The 22472-nt window shown below is 36.8% G+C and overlaps 1 protein-coding gene across 6 annotated transcripts in view; it reads right to left on the bottom strand.

The window, feature by feature from the left end:
• Positions 1-12125, bottom strand: part of LOC143256469 (trafficking kinesin-binding protein 1-like) — a 149957-nt gene extending 137832 nt beyond the window's left edge. For all 6 annotated transcript variants that reach the window (XR_013031377.1, XR_013031378.1, XM_076513748.1 and 3 more), the window contains exon 1: positions 10828-12125. Coding sequence is in view for 4 of the 6 variants with exons in the window: in XM_076513748.1 (XP_076369863.1) it covers positions 10828-10842 (15 nt within the window). In the remaining 2 variants the exon portion in view is untranslated. The remainder of the gene's footprint in view (positions 1-10827) is intronic.
• Between the last annotated feature and the right edge of the window lie 10347 nt (positions 12126-22472).

Below are 22472 nucleotides of genomic sequence, written 5' to 3'. Positions count from 1 at the left end.
AAAAGATGACTTATCCAACAGTTTTAAGCCTAAACCGTTTATCAGCTGATGAATTATTTAGGCTTAAAACGTTTGAATAAATCACCTTTAAGTTCAAAATTTTTCAAGTGTTACCTTTTTTTTTTTTTTCTAACGTGTAACTATTTTGTGTCCAATATTCCTTTACAGTTTTATTTCGTTTTGTTCTGAAACCTTTGTTTTCCCGCCCTTTCACACCAAAAGCGCCCCCTTTTTTCTCTATATTATAGAAAATTGTCAGAAACTACGAATTTACACCTGGCTTGCTGAAAGTTACTATGCACACACGTATATATATTTCAGCCTTAAAATAAATGGCACACATGGCCTTTGTAGTAAAACAAATATATTTTGATATGTTATTAAGTGTTACAGAGCAACAACTACAAAAGTATTTATAAGATCAATAGAAGAGTTAAAAAGGTCTCTGTGTGTTACTGTGGTCTTTACCCTATGTGTATGAAAGGCAACCCACAGTTCACACAGTCCTCTAAACTTCTCAACCATCCCAAAAGGCACTTGCCTTATAATGATTCAAAAATACCATTTTTTTTTTATCAACGAGTCCCTGACCTCTGAATGTCCTCTGCACCTTATTGTTTCTCTTTTTTTTTTTTGTCAGGATTTGTCTGAAAATGAAGAAGTCATTACTTAGTGGTTTGCTTTGTTTTGAATTTTCGCGTAAAGCTGCACGAGAGCTATCTGTGCTAGCCGTCCCTAATTTAGCAGTGTAAGACTAGAGGGAAGGCAGTTAGTCATCACCACCCACCGCCAACTCTTGGGCTACTCTTTTACCAACGAATAGTCGGGTTGACCGTGACATTATAACGCCCCATACGGCTGAAAGGGAGAGCATCTTTGGTGTGACGGGGATTCGAAACCACGACCCTCAGATTACGAGTCCATTGCCTTAACCACCTGGCCACCCCGGGGCCTGCTTAAAAAATATTAACTCTTCGGTCCGATTTACGAACGTGTACGTGAGAGGTATATTTACAGTATATAAATAATGAATATAAATCGTGTAGTAGTTATAACGACTTTTAAGTTGTTCTAAGCAATTTCCAACTTCAAGACCGTTTTTTACCCTCGGTGTGTACAAAAAAAAAAAAAACACCATATATAACTCGCTCAGTTGATGATCGTTTTGCTAAAAGTCGCTGTTAACAGTCAAACAAAGAACACTTGATCTAGAGTAACACCGAATGATTCTCTAATAACGGGCTCAACTCTCCCTTTTCGTAACAGTTCTGGTGAGAAAGTTAGTGCAGAAAGTGAGTTATATCACTTGAATTTGTTGTATGGCAAATAACATAACTAATGTTATGTTAGCCCTTATGTTGATTGATGGTGAGAGATTACGCGGGGGTCGTCCCTAAAGTGTTAAGAATTAATTACTACTAAATATATAATGCTAATTGAAGACACTTGTGACAAAATATCCAATAGATTATATATATTTACTTCCCTACTCTCGTACCAGAACTTTGTTTACAGGGAATGAATACACCTGAAGTGATACAACTTTTTACTAAAATATTTTGAGCAGATGTCTAGTATCTGAGCAAGGCAGCTGACGCTCATTTTCACGTGTGTTCCAAAAATCAAATTAATTAAGACGACCAGAAAGTTAAAGAAAGAGCCAGGTGGATGATACTTAGACAGTTTGGAATATACCGGTCCACCAACAGTTGATGTTTTATATATTTCATGTTATTTGACATTGAAACATTTTCTACGTCCAAACACATATTAACAGCTACGTCACTGCACAAAGTAGAAAACAGATTATAAACCTGCGTTGCAAACTTACCCGCGAATTCTCACGCTTATCTGACATTACGAGTTCTTTGTTAGTTCTTAGGGGCAAAGTTTTCTTCGTAGCTTTAATTTCTCCGGGTGTTATACGACTATAATATAAACGTCCCTTCGTGTAACACTTGTGTTTCTAACTTCTTGAATCGTTGAAGCTCAGTCACTGCTGTAAAATACGATATTCGAGAAATTGTCCGATTTTATGAAAGTGTGTTGACTCTTTTAACAATCCAAACCATATAACATCTAAATCACGACACGATCAAACCATATAACATCTAAATCACGATACGATCAAACCATATAACATCTAAATCACGACACCTTCATCCAGCTCCTTGTCCAACCGCATCACTTTAAACAATAAATTTCCTTTATGTACACACATATACATATACAATTGTTCACTGCTTTCCTTCACTGATTTCCAATGATCGTGGTTAGTAAGACAAGACGTGGATGTTGACCTAATTCTATGTATGCAGACCTGTAACAAATAAACTATGTTTACTTGTTATTGAAAAATACAATAAGCTATACCTGCTGGACCCATCGCAAGTATCGAAAGGCAAATTTTAGCACGATAACCGTCAGATTTAGAGCTGAGCCACTGGAAGTGACCAGGAGCATACAGTAGTATATATTTTTCGTCGTATACTCTGCTCTTGTCTTTCATTATTAAATGTAGGTTAACCTTTTCAATCACACAGATAACAATAAACGAGTTTTATGAAACAGACCTGGAATCCTCTGTTTGTTTACCAGAAATTGAACAATAAACAAAATATTGGAGCAACTGCTTAACCAATACCGTCACTGTTGCTTGTTTAACCTGTTGTGTGTGTGTGTCTGTTTCAAGATAAACAATATAATGCATGAACTGTTTATTTGTGTGAAGCTGAACACAAAGCTGCACAATGGGCTGTCCGTACGCTGCCCACCAAGGATATCGAAACCCAGTTTCTAACGGGGGGGGGGGACATACCGCTCTGCCACTGGGCGGACAATACAAGAAAACAGTATATTTCTAGATGTATAAATGTAACTAATCAGTACAAATCCAGGCCCCACAATGTTTAATTAATACTTTATCCAGTAAACATGGAACTAAACCAAATCCTTTTTTTTTAATTTCGCGCAAAGCTACTCAAGGGCTATCTTATCTGCGCTAGCCGTCCCTAATTTAGCAGTGTAAGACTAGAGGGAAGGTAGCTAGTCATCACCACCCACCGCCAACTCTTGTGCTACTCTTTTACCAACGAATAGTGGGATTAATCGTAACATTATAACGCCCCCACGGCTGAAAGGGCGAGCATGTTTGGTACGGCGTGGATTCGAACCCGCGACCCTCAGATTACTAGTCGAACGCCTTAACCCACATGGCCATGCCTGGCCTAAAACAGATCCCACGGCAGTCTCTTCCATCTTGGAGATGTGGGGGGGGGGGACAAAACAGATATATAGATCACCAGTGTGATGGTTAGCCCACGCCCATTCCCCAAGCTTTCCCTGGTTTGAATATGATCACTGTACATTCGTCACCTACAGCATAATCATGAAAAATATCAAATTAAACATACACCTGTTCACGTCATGTTAACTACACGCTTTCTGTATGGCAGTATATGTGATAAATATTTTACTGTGACGGTAGGGCTACTCGGTCTCTTCTGTTAAGGTAAATCAAACAGTGGAGTCGTTTCTAATAAAGTTCCACAACCAGTGTTCGTACTGCAACGAATAAAATAACGCCCAGTTGCATTGAAGCATATCTTAAATTATTACTTTAGATTTTATTGACAGATGGCGCTACAGCAAACAACAAAAATGATGGCCTCCTACTGAGATAGAAAATATTGGCACGTTCTTTACAACAATCAGTGTGTAATATCGAAATTAACAAAAAATATAATATTTTTCATAAACAAAACAAAGTTATACGCACTATATTTCATACGAAAGTAAATAATGAATACATACTTATAAACCTCACGTTAAACAATGTATAATGCCAAGCAGTCTTTTACACCTTTACACGGGATGAAAACGTCTACAATTTCTCACGTTTTCGTCTACAATTTGCATATTCAGACTATTTTTGTGGGGTTATAGCAGCTTCACCAAACTGTGATACAAACTATCAAAGAACTGCACTTTCAATATCTATTGATATATGAATTAGTCACCATTATAAAACTGAATATCAGAAAATCTTTGTTTTAGTAATTTTGCATACAGTGAAGAGAGACAGACATTAAAAGAAGGATGTTGTTCTATTGTTTACTATTTTGTTTTAGAGAGACAGATATTGTATAAAACAACATTAAAAGAAGGATGTTGTTCTATTGTTTACTATTTTGTTTTAGAGAGACAGATATTGTATAAAACAACATTAAAAGAAGGATGTTGTTCTATTGTTTACTATTTTGTTTTAGAGAGACAGATATTGTATAAAACAACATTTAAAAAAGGATGTTGTTCTATTGTTTACTGTTTTGTTTTAGAGAGACAGACATTGTATAAAACAACATTAAAAGAAGGATGCTGTTCTATTGTTTCAAATCCTGATGTTTATTATTGTGTTTAGAGACAGACATTGTATAAATCAACATTAAAAGAAGGATGTTGTTCTATTGTTTCAAATCCTGATGTTTATTATTGTGTTTTGTATGTTTGTTTTATCACTATGGTAGTTTTACTATAAGAACGGTTATTAAATTGATAGACAATAGTAACCTTAATACACTTGTTATCCTTAATTATATGAGTCAAGAAGATAAAGATAATAGAACAAACACGCATGCTCAAAGAGTTGAGTTGAAGCACCACATAAAACTTAACACACATACTAGTTTGGTATGGTAAAACTACCTATAGGTTACACGTAATTAAAAGTCATATATATCAAAACAGTAAATACTAATCAAACTTACCATGGTAACAACATCCACAAAGTTTACGTACTCTGGGTACACCCAGCTTTTTATTTCATGACTAAAGCATTAAAAAAAAACACCCTCCGAGTTAGTTTTATAAAAGTATTTCATCTATGGTGTGAATAAGCGTAAATGTTCGAAAATAAAGTCCGTGGTTAATTCCTAGGAACACAAACGTCAGAAAAGTCCAACAGGTTCTAAAGAAGTAAGTGTAAGTGGAGTCAGAATAAAATGGTGAATTACTACTCGATCACTGCAAGGTCTTTGCACCTACAACCTTCATACTGTTCAAACTAATCTGGATATACCATTCTCTCTGTGTATTCACGTATTGTGGCAAAACTGCAAGCGAAGGGATCTCTTATCACCACCCACCGCCAACTCTTGGGCTACTCTTTTACCAACGATTAGTGGTGTTAACTGTCACATTATAACGCTCCCACGGCTGAAAGGGCAAGCATGTCTGGTGTGATGGGGATTCGAATCCGCGACCCTCAGATTACGAGTCCAGTGCCTTAACCACCTGGTCATGTCGGGTCACTTTGAACGATCTAATGATGGTTCAGAATTATAAACTACATTTAAAGTGAACCAGTCGTAGAATAATACTGTTGATGTAAAAATATAGTTCATAATTAATTCCATGTTTCACGTTATGACTACTGACTAGGGTGCGCGGACTGTGAATCTGAGATTCGTTGTTTTCGCCCTATAATAACGCTCAATGATTTGATGTCGTAGATGCGTTACAAGAGCAACGGTTATATTCCACAAATTGGCCAGACAAGAGTAACAAAAAAAAAATGGATGGTAGGCACTATTTACCTACTTTCCTGGTCTGGCATGGCCAGGTGGTTAGGGCGCTCAACTCTTAATCTGAGGGTCGCGGGTTCGAATCTCCATCACACAATACATGTTCGCCATTTCAGCCGTTGAGGCGTTATAATGTAACGGTCAATTCCACTATTCGTTGGTAAAATAGTAGCCCAAGAATTCGCGGTGGATGGTGATGACTAGCTGCCTTCCCTCTAGTCTTATGATTAGTCTTCGACAGTCCTCACGTAGCTTTGCGCGAAATTCAGAAACAAACAAACAAATATATTTTCCTGTTGTCGATTGGTTTAAATTTAAAGAAGGATATACGGACAGGCAGCTCGTTGAAATGCATGAAACAAACAAACAGAAAAAAACACATACACGGTATGTACAAGACATCTTACTCGCCTTACAATGTTGATATGACACAACTCAAGGTATGAGACAGCGTCCATACTTGAGGCAAGAAAAGGTGAGTTTTTTGGTGTGTTTTTTTTGTCGCGAACTGATTCATCTCCCTAGTGGTTGCTCAACGCACTGAAATTATCGAAAATTAGCTAAGCCTCGTCGAGGAATGTTTGAGCAAAAATCCACGTGGATTCATGGGATTAATTTCAATATCATTTTTTAAAAATATTTGTAAGATCCCTGTGTTATGAGGAACCCTGTTACTAAAAAAGTCATGGATCCGTTAGTAGTTTGGTAAATAAATAACCTTATAAAAATGTGCTAAAAGGATGATGGAGTTCACGAAACTAATCGGAAGGATTAGGGTTAAACATCGTGTATTTTCAATTTTACATACAAAATGTATATTGTCTTCACTCTGAGAACCCGTTGGTATCCAAAAGAGATTCAAAGTGCTGAATCAACTATAAGTGTAAATATAACGTTATAAGGATATGAGACGAACAGTTTTTATGCCACACTTAGTGGTCCTAATAATGATCTTATTGTCTTTGCCATACATACAAAATTGTTCACTTTATCTAAGATAAACAGTCAAATTAAATTTTAAATTTGTCGAAGACGCTCGACCCGTTCTACGTACACTGGTTGAAGTGGAGGAAAAGAGAAAATGGAACGATTTGCAAACATCTTGAATTTTAAAACTGAAAGAAAATATTTTGTTTTGTTGGTGTTTTGAGTTAATTTAAACACAAAGGTCATCTGTGCTCTGCCCACTACGAATACCAGAACCCCGTTTTAGCGATGTAAGTCCGCAGATATACTGCTGTGTCACTAGGGGAAAAATAATAATAATAAAAAAAGAGTCCAATTTGTTTGTGTACAATTTTAGATCAGGCCAATACGTATCATCTTAAAATAGCCTCTCTGGATTTTTATAGTTTATTAACTAAATTTGTTTCACTGTTGTATCTTGCCGGTTTCAAATTTAGTTAAACCTAGTTGAGATGGTATCGGGCCGTCCCACTTCAGGATTGTCTATACACGATTTCTTTTCTAATTCTCCCATCATATAAACTGGCCGACGAATATCAAACTAACTCGACATGTCGTGCAAACACTAGAAGGGACATTGACACATAGTCACTCTTCCAATAACCGTTTCTTTAATCATAAATTGTTTTCAAGAAAATTCATTCTAAAACTAAATACTTGTCAAAACATCTTGGCGATTTTGCACACCGAAACAGAACCAGAAAAAAAAAATGGAAGCGACATCTCAGTTTTAAAACTGATTTAGTTAATAGTTTTTATATTCCGCAAATACGTAAAATAAAAGCTAATCACAGACAGGCAGATGCGTTTGGATTTAAAAAGAGGTTAGACGAATGTTCCGTCCGGCTGCTTAAAAATTAGAACCAGAAAAATGAACAAACATTAACCTCAGATAAAAAAAACTAAGCTGAGCTGAGTTCAGTTATCTCTCACACATGCACTTTATTTTATAAAGAACTTTCTTGTTTTGTTGCTATTGCATGACTTAGCCCGGCATGGCCAGGTGGGTTAAGGTGTTCGGCTCGTAATCTACGTGCCGCAGGGTTTAAATCCCCATCGCATTAAACATATTCGCCTTCCCAACTGTGGGGGTGTTATAAAGCGACGGTCAGTCTTACTATTCGTTGACAAAAGAGTAGCCCAAGAGTTAGCAGTCGGAGGTGATGACTAGCTGCCTTCCCTCTAGTCTTACACTACTAATTTAGGAACGGTTAGCGCAAATAGCCCTCGTGTAGCTTTGCGCGAAATTCAAAAACAAGTTTTTTATGGTAATGTGTATATTTTTGTATTGACACACAGACACCTTATTTCATAAAGGTTTTTTTCTGAAGTTATATATATATTTTTCAGTTTTGGCACAGAGGTACATTATGTTATAACGAACTGTTGTGATATATATTTTAACGGTACAATGTAACATTAGTGGAGATATAGGTTAAATGAACTGGAATTTCCAGTTTTTTTGGTGTTTGTTTTTTTCTGGTTGGTGAATAAGAGTGACCACTGATCTGAGGTGTCAGAGATAGCCTGGTGGTTAACGTGTCTGGCTGAATGTCGAAAGAACAAAACCTCGTTCCACGAAACACTTTCCACACACTCAGCTGTAGAAGCGTTATAAAAGTGACAGTCAATCCAGATATTCGGTTTATATAGCCGGTCCAAGTTGCTGAATGGCTGGCTAACCTCAACTCAGTAATTCAAAAGTATGGTTTTGTTTGCTTATTTTTAGTTTAATACAAAGTTACACAATGGGCTATCTGTGCTTTATTCACTACAGGTGTCGAAACCCGGTTTTCAGAGTTATAATCCTTCACACGTATCGTTAAATTAGTAAAGGAAGGGGGTAGGTCAAAATCATGAACAGATATACCTGAACCATGTTTTAGGCTTAGGACTACAAATACCAGTGTCGATGTATGCGAACAAAATAGAATTCAAAAACACAATTTAAGCTACAGTAGAGAGAAACTGCACATAAATAAAATATTATTAATTACAATAACTAAGTTCGACATGCTGTATGGTATTAAATAAAATAATTAGCTCCAAAGTGCCTCATGACAATACAACGCAATGCTATTCAGTTAAGAATTCTCAAAAACATCCTCTTGCGAAATAAACTAAAAGATTTTTGGTATTATTATTGATATTTGTAAAAATAACCAATAGATGTCAGTATTTTCCTACGATATGAAACGATATAAATCCAACTAATTGCTACATAATAAAACGGCCTTTTATTTCTCAGAGAGCAAAACAATTAAAATTAATAAGGTGTATATCTTTAAAAAAATCACAGACAAGAATGTTGAATCAGATTAAATTTATTGTTTGTTTTTTAACATAAAGCCAAATTAGGCTCTCTGCAGTGGATCGAGCCCTGAACCTTATCATTGTAAATCCATAAGGTTCCCCCTGACTCACCGGAATAATATTTTATAAGAGTATTGTGTGTACCTGTACACAAGTAATAGTCTTAGTGGCTTAAGACAATAAGACACTGCATTGTTAAGTAGCAGACATAGTGGTTAATTTTCTGTTGTTTTCATTTTTGTTGTCGTTCTTCGTTTGTTTTAATCAGCAAAAACAAATGTTTGCGCTAATTATTCCATTCGTTTCATTTGCTCTATTAGCGCCAAGCACTTTCACATCTATTGTTTATGTAGTCAAATTTTAGTCATGTTGTAGTCATGTGTTCGTGTACTTTATCTGTTCAAATGTTCCAAGACAAAATTAGCATCGGCGTCGCTACTTGAGGCGCATCCATAACTTCTCTCTACCCTTTTTTTACAAAACCAATAACTGAGCGTCTTCCATGTAAACGGAAGTTGTTTCCTGTGTCACAAAACACTGTTTTTTTTTACAGTATTGTCATTTCCAAAACATTCGTTTTTTATATATATATAAAAATATCCACTAACGTCCAACAACTGAAACAACTCTACTTTCCTAAGAACGTTACTGTAGGTTAAAGTACCCTACATCCAACAACTGAAACAACTCTACTTTCCTAAGAAGGTTACTGTAGGTTAAAGTACCCTACATCCAACAACTGAAACAACTCTACTTTCCTAAGAAGGTTACTATAGGTTAAAGTACCCTACATCCAACAACTGAAACAACTCTACTTTCCTAAGAAGGTTACTGTAGGTTAAAGTACCCTACATCCAACAACTGAAACAACTCTACTTTCCTAAGAAGGTTACTGTAGGTTAAAGTACCCTACATCCAACAACTGAAACAACTCTACTTTCCTAAGAACGTTACTGTAGGTTAAAGTACCCTACATCCAACAACTGAAACAACTCTACTTTCCTAAGAGCGTTACTGTGGGTTAAAGTACCCTACATCCAACAACTGAAACAACTCTACTTTCCTAAGAACGTTACTGTAGGTTAAAGTACCCTACATCCAACAACTGAAACAACTCTACTTTCCTAAGAGGTTACTATAGGTTAAAGTACCCTACATCCAACAACTGAAACAACTCTACTTTCCTAAGAAGGTTACTATAGGTTAAAGTACCCTACATCCAACAACTGAAACAACTCTACTTTCCTAAGAAGGTTACTGTAGGTTAAAGTACCCTACATCCAACAACTGAAACAACTCTACTTTCCTAAGAAGGTTACTATAGGTTAAAGTACCCGACATCCAACAACTGAAACAACTCTACTTTCCTAAGAAGGTTACTGTAGGTTAAAGTACCCGACATCCAACAACTGAAACAACTCTACTTTCCTAAGAAGGTTACTGGAAGTTTAAACATTTTACGTGCAATGCCAGAAGCAACGCTACTTTTCTAAACAGTGATTTTATTTTAACTAATAAAAAATTAAAGTTCTCACATCCACACCAGAACCATAAACCTCTGATAACACACACATTACAATTTGAAGAATACAGGAAGACGAGGTACGTGCACAAATAACCGACGAGCTTAAGACGTTATTTGATATTAACCCAAAATGTACATGCTGTACTAAAGTAAAGGTCTAACCGAATCGTATGCAGAATAAACCTACACGATTTCACTAAGGAGTTTCCAGTTTGGTGCTAAGTTTGTTGACAAGAAAGTTACAAAAGTACTGAAGTATTATAGCCCAAAGTAAACTGAGGAACACCTGAGCAATAAATATATTAACCCTTATAGTTATGATGTAACGAGAACCCTTGTGTGTGTCAAAGACATACATGGTCGTGGATATTAATTATTTACAACGATAAATCTTTCTATTAACGCGTAACTGTTTAAAGTAATGGCACGCACAAAACTTACTTTGTATTCAAGCATTTCCAGTACGAGCTGTCCGGTCACTTTTACACATTCTCAAGAGTACTTAGGTGCAGGTTGATAACTGCACGGATCCAACCCTGTAACGCGAATGTTTTTCTACGAGGACCGTCTATAAAGGACTGTTTAGATCTGTGCCAGTATAAGTTGGCAAGCTTGCCATCCTTCCACTTATAACTGGTCCTTCACTTGTCTTTAGAGACCAGTCGTCGAACTACAAACTTTCCCCTAAGTTTCGAAACATGACACGTTGTAATTTTGTTGGGTTTTTTATTAATATTATATTAACGCATCACTGAGACATTGCGTACAGGCTGTGTAAACTGGAATACCTCCTACAGTCTGAGAGAAACACGAATCTAGAGGGCGGTCCAGACGAGTAATATGTGCTCTCACACATTTCATTCACACTAAAAACGAGCACATCTGAGTTCTTCAAACGAAATTAAATTGACTGTGTCTCGTTAAACTCGAATCTACCAGTGACGTCACAGCATCGAACACGCACACGTGTGATTCCTTGGCCACCCTTTGTGCGTGTTTGAGGAGTGCTAAAAATAATATTTCTGGTGCAGCTGTAACTCAACGCATGATGAAACAATTCACGTGTAGAATGTAGTCCTCTTAAGCCATGCCTACGAATACTACTCGAGAATTATAAAGCAAAATGAAAATTCTGCTGAGTTATAGTGACTAACAGTCACCATATTTTTTTTTGTGTTAAAGATGACAGTGACTTATGTGCTACAACAGAATATTAACACGCGTGTGTTTTTTTTTATAGCAAAGCCATATCGAGTTATCTGCTGAATCCACCGAGAGGAATCAAACCTCTACTTTTAGCGTTGTAAATCCGTAGACTTACTGAATATTAATACGTTTTTTCTTTGCCATTTCAAGTATGATTCTTACTGTGTTTCTCCCACGAGACCGAGGATAACTAAGAGGTTAGTGTGCCCGGACAGTGCCCAGAGGTTCGAGGTTCGTATTCTGTTCCCTGCACTCCTTCACTTCTGGCCGTGAATTCACTGTAAGAACAATATTGAAATTCCACCTTTCTTTACACATCAGTAGACCAAAAGATGGCGCTGTTGTCTGTATTGCCCCTTAATATGGTTTACATAAGAATTTGTGGATCCTTGTGTGAAAATTCTAAAACAAACAAACTTTTTTTAGTCGAATTCATGAATTACGGCCGAAACTATCGCTAACAGTGAGGACACCAAACTGATCAAAATGTATTCTAATTTTTGTAAATAAATACGTAATAAACATATAATTAACTAACTATACAGATGGCGGGGTTAATTATTACTTTCGCTCTAAGCACACATAACTTAATCTGATCAGAAGTTGTTGTTTAACCATCTTACGAGTCATTTGAAATATTACAAGAGTTAACACAAGAAGATAAATAGCATTAGAAATCATTTTCATTCAAAAATAGACACTAAAAGGGAATAAATAAATATTTCTGAATGGCATTATTCATATTGGAAGAAAACTGCCGATAAAAACCCTAAGGCGCTTGACAGATGGCGCTGTTTTAAGGATAGGTTTATTCTAAGAAAACAAACCTATTCTCTTACTACAGTTTTAGCGACAATATATGCACTAATTTCAAGAAATTAGAGTTATAAGTTTTTTAACTATATAAGTCCCTAGTTTTAGAAAATTTGTCTTCATTTTACTTTTTTTTTTTTTTATAACTGACTGTCCCACCAGCTAAAAATCTTCGTCGAGTTTGATAAACTAGTACTGGTACAGTACCACCATCTAGTGATAAACATCAAACTATTACTAACAAAAAGATATCAGAATTCCGTTATAAGTGTTTTGTTTTAATGGTCATGACTGGAATAAACATTAATAACATATAATAGTCAATAAATAGCCGATATAACAAAATGATAGTTTATAATTACTACTAAGACTTATATAATATTACGTTTTTCTTATATCTCTACTTGGTGATCATATAACATTGAACTGACATCGTGTGGCCACAGTATAACAGGCCAAGTTACAAATAAAGGTTAAAAGATAAGGAATTTCTACGTAAAACCTTTATTACGAATAAAATGCAATCTCTTGAGGTCACCGTGACCTCAGGTAAGTTACCCTTTTCACATTAAAATTATCTCAAAGAGGGCATCCTTTTGATATTACTAGGACTCAGATAGGTCAAACTTCTCACCTTACATTAGCCTCAGAGAGTTTAACTTTCCGAAGTTACAATAACCTCATGTAGTTCAACCATATGAGTTTATGATATATTCAGGGAGGTCAACCTTCTTACGTTTGAGTAACCTCAAAGAGGTTAATTTTTCGACGTTATCAAGCTAAACAGACACGCCGAAATAATTTTTCTTAATGTGTAGAGTGAGAGTTTGCCCTATTAAAATGGAGTCAAGTTGTTTTTATAACTTTACTACTAATCCACGTGTACATAGATAAAATAATATATACATATATAAATTCTTATTTTATGTGTGTTTGTAAGAGAGAGAAATTTGTATTTCCGGCTTATCTATACTTTAATTTGTTTATAAAATTTCATTCAAAACATAGATTGCAAGAAACTTTTCTAAATACAGTGTTATAACACATATTTTGGAGAAACCTGTTCTAAATACAATGTTATAACACATATGTTGGAAATACTTGTTCTAAATACAGTGTTATAACAGATATGTTGGAGATACTTGTTCTAAATACAGTGTTATAACAGATATGTTGGAGATACTTGTTTTAAATACAGTGTTAGAAAAGATTCTCAATAGAATATAGTTCATATAGTCCACTATTCATCTCCCCAAGTAACTTGATAAGTTTCGGCTTAGCTATAAATTTTATAACCTCATGCTTTATCTCACCTTATTCAACACGTCATGCGATCCTTAATCAACTTAATAATACGAGTTAAATGTTCCTTTTCCAGGGATGAAGGAAGCATTTGTTTAATTGTTCGAGAAACTCAGAATAGTGTGCAAGGCACATTCTGAAATGTAAGGTATGTCAATGTTAAAGAAGTCTAGGGGCATGCCCCCTAGGAAAATTTTGTAAAATACTCTGAGATTGAATATTGTACTGAGTTTATTATAATTTATTGAAAGAAGTATTAATAATTTACAAGTGATTCTTTATGATCCACAAAAATAGGTTCTCACTAACACTTATACTCACCATTATACTATAATGGAACACTTGCTTATATGATACTGGAAAAACTTTTTAATTACGCGATGTGCAACCTCAAGTTCGCGAATTTTTTATCATGTGTTCATGTAAATTTGCAATAATATCACGAATTTCCCGTTTCGTCTCCATTTTCCTTCACGGAGAACTTACTTTTTTCTATTTGCAGAATGTAGATATGACATCATGAATACGTCACACGCGGGTCTTATGCACTGGTGCCATTTGTAATCGGCTTGTATCTATAAGCAAGCACAAGCATGCACACTTGCAGATTAAACATGTAATTTTTGCGGTGATTCGTACATGTTACTGTAAATCTAGTTACTGACCTATACAAAATTTTTAAAGTGCAAGTTAAAATGTAAAAGGCCCTACAGTTACTGTGACAAAATGTTGGTCACTCTGCTGTCTGTTCAGCCATACCTGCTCCGGCAGATATGCACAAGAGCTCTGTATTTAACAAACGCGTCGTCAACAATGGAAATGGCGGACACAGTGTAGTTGAAAAACTCTAAAGGGCAGAACAAATAATTTTGGGTTAAAATAAAAGTATAATAGGTCTGATACCAATGTCTTATAAGAAGTATAAATAATTATAATCCTCGTTCGCCAGCTCAGAAAACGCGTTCACACCATAACAGTTAATAGTGATGTGATTTTAAACTATATTAGATATACTCGTATACATTACCAAAGTGTTTACGATAGAATTAAAACTTAACATGAATCAATCGCCATCTACTGGTGCTGTACATATGTTTAATGGGACACCACGTACTTCATTATAGTTGTTTTGCATCATGTTACTGTATATTTTTCATTAAAGATAAAATATGTTTCATAGTATATCTTTATTTTATTTATAATATACTATATTATGTGTAGACTACTTTAACAAAACTGTTCGTAAGTTGTTGTTTTTTCGTTTTTTAAGTAACACATTTTAAACAGTAAAATTTCATGATGTAAAATAAATAGTTAACAACTCTCTCGGTAGATGACAGCAGCTCCATACCCTCACCTCACGCATATCACGGAGCCACACGTTACGTCATCCAGCATATATTTCTAGTACTGTCATTAAAAACTAAGTTTTATTTTTAAAACTAAGGTTCCTGTTGGAAATAAAGTTTAGTTTTCTCATTTCATCGCCCCCTTCCCCTGGTACAGGTCTACAGATTTACAACGCTAAAATCAGGGGCTCGATTCCCCTCGGTGGACTCAGCCTGATGTAGCTTTGCTATAAGAAAAACAAACATACTCATTTCCTCGGTGGCTCAGTGGTATATCTGCAGACTTACAACGCTAAAACCCGGGTTTCGATACTCGTTCGATACTGGGCAAAGTACAGATAGCTCTTGGTGAAGCTTTGTGTTTAATTACAAATAACAACAAATTTTTTTTTGTAATTTATGTTCTGTTCAAAACAATAATAATACATTAACGAAATGCACAAGCATCATATTTATTACTTTTTCACGTCCTCTCTAACGCGTGGGGCCCGGCATGGCCTAGCGCGTAAGGCGTGCGACTCGTAATCCGAGGGCCGCGGGTTCGCGCCCGCGTCGCGCTAAACATGCTCGCCCTCCCAGCCGTGGGGGTGTATAATGTGACGGTCAATCCCACTATTCGTTGGTAAAAGAGTAGCCCAACAGTTGGCGGTGGGTGGTGATGACTAGCTGCCTTCCCTCTAGTCTTACACTGCTAACTTAGGGACGGCTAGCACAGATAGCCCTCGAGTAGCTTTGTGCGAAATTCCCAAACAAACAAAACAAACCTCTCTAACGCTATATTTTTATGTAACAAAGTATGTTTTCCAACACCCTTGAAACATTTGGCATTTTAAATTAGGGCATGGAACATCGATTCACTACCCAAGAGGTTGAAGAGAAAACATGGAGAATGTTCAGTGCTCTTGTACACTTGACCCGTAGCTGCTTGATGTGTGGTATAAAGGTCAGCTTACGGTCAAAGATAAGCCCCAAAAACTTTACCTTAGGAACCACGGGAAGCACAACTTCACCGACACGGAGTTCAGAATCGGGGTGAATACCCCATTGGCAGCGAACGGTCTTAGAAAGAAAATTTAAAGCTGTTTGCTCTGGTCCACTTCAGTAAAGGATTGAGGGCAGTCTGTAGTTGCCGTTCAATATACCTCATGTTCGACGACTGACATGAGATGTGAAACTCGTCGACATAGAGTCCATTTGCAACAGTAAGAGGGAGTTGTTCAGGGATGGCATTAATCTTCATACTGAAAAGTGTGACATTCAAAACACAGCCCTGAGGGACTACAAGTTCCTGTAGAAAAGAACGGGAAAGTGTCGAATCCACACGAACTTGGAATCTCCAGTCCATTAAAAAAAATTAATAAAAATGGGCAAATGGCCACGTAACCCATATGAGTGAAGTTCTAAAAAAATGACATACCTCCACATGGTATCGTAAGCCTTCTCAAGGTCAAAGAATACTGACACAAGATGTCGCTTAAGAAAGGTTTTTCTGATCGGCGTTTCAAGTTGAATACGGAAGTCCACAGTGGAGCACAGTCATCGGAACCCACACTGGGTGGGCGAAAAGAGGTTGTTTGATTTAGTAAGTTCACCACTATTGAGTTGTATCTACTTATGGTTAAAAGGTTAGGATAGAGAAAGATTTGTCATAAATGGCCAGGTGGTAAAGGCGCTCGACTCGTAATCTGGGGGTTGCAGGTTCGAATCCCGGTCGCACCAAACATGCTCGCCCTTTCAGCTGTGGGGGCGTTATAAAGAAAGTGACGGTCAATCTCACTATTCGTTGGTAAAAGAGTAGTCCAAGAGTTGGTGGTAGGTGGTGATGACTAGCTGCCTTCCCTCTAGTCTTACACTGTTAAATTAGGGACAGCTAGCGCAGATAGCCCTTGAGTAGCTTTGCGCGAAATTCAAAAACAAACAAACAAACACTCAAATACGCTCTCTAGTGAGAAGAATCTCAATTATGTTTGACATTAAGTAACTCGTATAAGTTGAGCGTTATTTCGCCTTCAAAACGTACACGAAGCAGTTCTAAGTTCTACCATCGTGGGATATAATCAAATGATAATAACGCTATGAAACACAAAATTTGTCCCTGGATAGTACGTGTTATTTCTTAATTTCGTATGTTATAAAAGTACAGAAAATGGCCATTATTCCCTTCAAACTTTGCTTTTGTGACCCGGATAATGAAATTTAGAAATTAATCTATTTTCTGTGTTAAAACGGGCAAATTTGCACATTTTCATTTACATAAGGTCTGAATAAAACAACATATGAATCAAGATTTACATGTATTTATACTAAAGTTATACAAAAATGTTTAGAAGTGAGTAATTTCTCGAGATTTGCGACTGTAATGTAAATCATTTTCATGTATCATCCCCCAAATATAGTCTCCCATCATGTTTTCGTTCTACGCTCCTTGGTAGCGGAGTTCAAAGTCCAGTATATCTTGATGGAAACGCTCGCCTTGTTCCTCTGAGTGTGATCCCGTGTTCTCCTTGAATTTATCAAGATGAGCGTCAAGGATGTGGACTTTCAGGGACATCCTGCAGCCCATTTTGCCATAGTTCTTCGCCAGAGCCTCAACCAGTTCCACATAATTTTTGGCCTTGTGATTGCCCAAGAAGCCCCGAACCACTGCGACAAAGCTGCCCCAAGCTCTTTTTTCCTTTCTACTGAGCTTCTTGGGGAATTCTGTGCACTCCAGGATCTTCTTTATTTGTGGTCCAACGAAGACACCAGCTTTGACCTTTGCCTCAGACAGCTTAGGGAAGAAGTCTCGAAGGTACTTGAAGGCTGCAGACTCTTTATCAAGAGCTGTGACAAATTTTTTCCTAAGACCAAATTTTATGTGTAATGGTGGGAACAACACCTTCTGGAGGTCCACTAGTGGCTCACACTTGACATTGTGCCTCCCCACAGAGAACTCGGTTCGTTGTGGCCAGTGCTTCCTGCTGCACCAAAGGCAAAGATAACAGGGAAACTTGGTAAAGCCTCCTTGGAGACCCATCAGGAAAGCCACCATTTTGAAGTTTCTGATAACCTCCCGACCATACTCATCATACATCAAGACAGATGTTGTCACAGGTACTCTTTTGCTCTTGTCTTGATAAATTGGCCACATACACAGCAGAATGCGTCTTGGAGAATGCTTGCAGCTTCTGGATGCCATCTCTCTGATAAATTTCAAATAGGTCTATGTTTTTACTTAGGCAGCTAGAACTAAACTGAAGTGGTGAGCCCTAGTATATATATTACTATGGAAAGTTCTAGAAATTTTAAAAGGTTCTTCAAAAGTCTTGTAAGTTCTAGAAAATTCGAAAAGGTTCTTCCAAATTTTCGTAAGTTCTACAACATTCTAGAAAGTTCTTGAAACTTCTTGTCAGTTAGAGAAAATTCTCTATCAGGTACTCAGCACTGAATCTACCTGGAATGTTCTGGAAAATGGGTAAATTTGAAAATTTCAAAACAAAAGCAAAGTTTGAAAAGAAAAATAGGTCTTTTCCATTTACTTTAGGCATAAGCAGTTGGGAAATAACACTTTCAGCCCAGGAACAAGAAAAAGTAAAAGTTGTGTTACATAATGTAATGATATATTCCCCTAGACATGAGCGCAACGGGAGTGGGAACTGGGTGGAGCTTTCTTATTAGCCTTAAGATTTATACAAAACATATACACTAGAAAAAGACATATTTAGACAGTTGCGTGCTTACTCCTATTCCAAGTTACTTTAAAACAATGAGAAATACAATTACTTATACTTGCCATAAGACATTAGTATTAGGCCTATTACGTTGTTAACACTACATTTTTTACGAAGTCCTCAAGGATTTTTCAGTAGTTAAAGGACGTTGTAATAATAATATTTAAACTACACTACATTCGCCGTATTCACTGCCGACGTAAAAACTGAGTACGGTCCGTGATGTCCATATTATTAGAAACTTAATACATATGTGACGTGTAATTAATTATTATCATATTTCGCCAGCTTAGAATGGCCCGGCATGGCCAGGTGGTTAAGCCACTCGATTCGTTATCTGAGGGCCGCGGGTTTGAATCCCCGTCAACCCAAGCATGCTCGCCCTTTCAGCCGTGAGGGCGTTATAGTTTACTGTCAATCCCACTATTCTTTGGTAAAAAAGTAGCTCAAGAGTTGGCGGTGAGTGGTGATGACTAGCTGCCTTCCTTCTAGTCTTACACTGCTAAATCATGGCCGGATTTGATTTATTATTTTATTTCTTATGGAATTAATTTGTGTTTTTAGTGTCGGATTTCGATTTTGTATGTACTGTCTGAGTAGTTTCTTTGATTAGGTGTATTATTTCTTGATGTGGTTGCCACATGTGTGTTGAGGTGAAGTGTTTTTGTTTTGGTATTGTACTGTTAGCTGCATGTAGTACGCACTCAGAGATTATACGACTATATGCATCTATATCTGATACATCTGATGTATATTTATGCATATTTATCTTTTCCTTTCATTTTTTTGCAAGTGAGGGGTAAGATTGAAGATACACCAGACTGGAAGGTGGTTACTCTCCATATCGTGACCAACTGAAAAGACCTATTTCACTAATTACAAAAACATCTGGTTTTATGGTGTTGATTATATCTTCATGTTTCTTGGAAGCAATAGCATCCCAGATATCGATGTGTAATACTGTGAATTTATCTGCGACTGATAGAGTTCATGATGTATGTTACAATCTGTGGTAGGTATTTTTGTATGTTGAATACTTTAATGACTATTTCTATTGGATTGTTTACATTATTAGGTTCGGCCATTATTTCAAACAAAGTAAATGTAATAGCATCAGTCAGTGTATTTTCAATGTTCACTGGTGTAGTTTTGTTTGCGTCTTCAATTGTTGTGAGTGAATGTTCACCTGTTATTCATGGATTTTCCTTAATGTTTTGTTTTTTCACGGATGCAGCATACGGGTTTACTGGTGTGCATGTGTTATTTATGGTTGTAATGCATGTTATGTTTTTCTGAGTAGGTGTCCTTTGTTTGTGTGTGTCGTAGTTTTGGATGTTCTTTGTTTGTGTGTGTCGTAGTTTTGGGTGTTCTTTGTTTGTGTGTGTCGTAGTTTTGGATGTTCTTTGTTTGTGTGAGTTTTCATTTTTAATGTCGTATGTATGTGTTTTAATTGATTTATATTTTTGGCAACATTTATAGTTTGTCGTCTGTTGTTCCGTGCGCGTTGTGCAGGCTGTGGAAAAAAACAACAAAAACACCACATATCTCAATGCACCAAGCAAAACCCGAAACCAAAATGCTGCTGCTACATGTCCTAACATTGCCTTGAAAAGGACCGGAGTACGTGTGGGTTACTCTGGTCCTCGAGCCTTCCAACTTCAACATAGTACTAGCTGAGAATTGAAGCTATGGATGGAGGAAGAGGTCATTTTGCGCCTGACCCTCCTGGGTATATAATTATCAACATACCCAAACACCCATAAAGAAAAAGTGAAACTTAGAAAAGGCGTTCACACCGTAATAATGAGAAACGCATTGTTCGTGTGTAGATATGTATATGACAGAGCTACGAAGGATATATGCTGCCGGCCATATTTATGAGCTACTGACGATATAAAACGTAGCTAGTCGGTCAACAGAACAATACCTCCACCATCCACTCTAAGATGTTGACTATCACTTTTATAACCACTCGAAGCTTAAAAAACGGTGAATATTTTATTGTGTCGTATGTACTGGGGCCCGGTTCGTCAGCTTAGAAATTCAAGTCTCTATTAATGCCTGTTATACAACGATCATGTTATCTTATCGCATATTAAATAACTGACAGACATAACTACTGGTGTGATAACTACTTTACTTTCCCTTTTAATTCGTTTTCACATGTATATCGAATTGTTTGGGCCCGGCATGGCCTAGCGCGTTAAGGCGTGCGCTTCGTAATCTGAGGGTCGCGGGTTCGTGCCCGAGTCGCGCCAAACATGCTCGCCCTCCCAGCCGTGGGGACGTTATAATGTGACGGTCAATCCAACTATTCGTTGGTAAAAGAGTAGCTCAAGAGTTGGCGGTGGGTGGTGATGACTAGCTGCCTTCCCTCTAGTCTTACACTGCTAAATTAGGGACGGGTAGCACAGATAGCCCTCGAGTAGCTTTGTGCGAAATTCCAAAACAAACCAAAACAAACAATCGAATTGTTTAACTCTTATAATCTCGCCGCTTATGTACTTCATTTGTAACTAGTCTAAAATTTAACAAATATTTTCATTGTCAACTGTTGTTAGTAATAAGCATTTCCCACAGATTTTGGGATCAGTCTGTAGGAGAGAAGAATTCTTCTCTGATCCCTAGGAACTGTGGACAAGTATCTACTCTTCCCTTTCTACCTAGGTCTAGCTAGGATTAGGACACGTTTAAGTCAGTATATTATTTACAATTTACATTAGCCTATAGAGGATTGTAATTTAGGGTTAGGATATTTCAAGGTGGCTAAGTCAGTATATTATTTACACATTACTTAGGCCTATAGAAGATTGTAATTTAGAATTAGGATACTTTAAGGTGACTAAGTCCGTATATTATTAACATTATACCTAGACATGTAGATGATTGTTTTTTTAAGGTTATGATATTTTATGGTGAGTAGTTTGAATGCATTGCTTCCGTTTTACCTAACAGATTATGGTTTAGGGTTAGCCCAAAGATCCTGCATTGCCAAGATCGTCCACGCCCATTCAACCTGGAAAATGTAATCAGGCTAGCTGCAGTAATACAGATGATAGGTTTCATAGAAATTATTTGTTTTACTGTTTATCCAGACTGTTACGTAAAGAGTCTATGAATGTATAAATACGCTTATTGTATATACGAACAAAATGTAACAATTTTGGTTATACGCTTAATACACACATCATTTATAGAGTGCACTGAGTGACACAGCGGTATATCTGTGAACTTGAACCGCTATAAACCAGGTTTCGATACCCGTGGTGAGCAGAGCACAGAAAGACCTTTGTGCAGCTTTGTGTTTAGCTACGAACAAACAAAGCTATAAGTGAATTTAAATCTTTCTATTTTTCCCATGAACTTTACTTTCCCAGCACTTATCATATTGACAAAAGAGACAACATGATAGTTCAATGTTAACATCATAAAATACACGATATCAGTGGATATGGGTAATAAAATTTTCTCAGTAGTATTTCTTGTTGTATTTTCAAACAGTGCCCAAGTATCACTAGTGTTTGTTTCATGGCGACGATGAATGTTAAAACTAGACAAGTATGGATCAGTCTCAACCCTAGTCGCCCTCTGTATGAAGGCTAAGTAACACCAAGACTTAAAAACTTCTCATTTTTCCAATTATGCAGTTACTTTGGTAAGAAACGCATTTGGTGAAGTTAACGCATTAATTGTAAAGTGTACTATA

This window comes from Tachypleus tridentatus, chromosome 7 (assembly GCF_004210375.1).
Source record: "Tachypleus tridentatus isolate NWPU-2018 chromosome 7, ASM421037v1, whole genome shotgun sequence".
NCBI lineage: Eukaryota > Metazoa > Arthropoda > Merostomata > Xiphosura > Limulidae > Tachypleus > Tachypleus tridentatus.
This window is presented reverse-complemented; position numbering and strand designations above follow the sequence as displayed.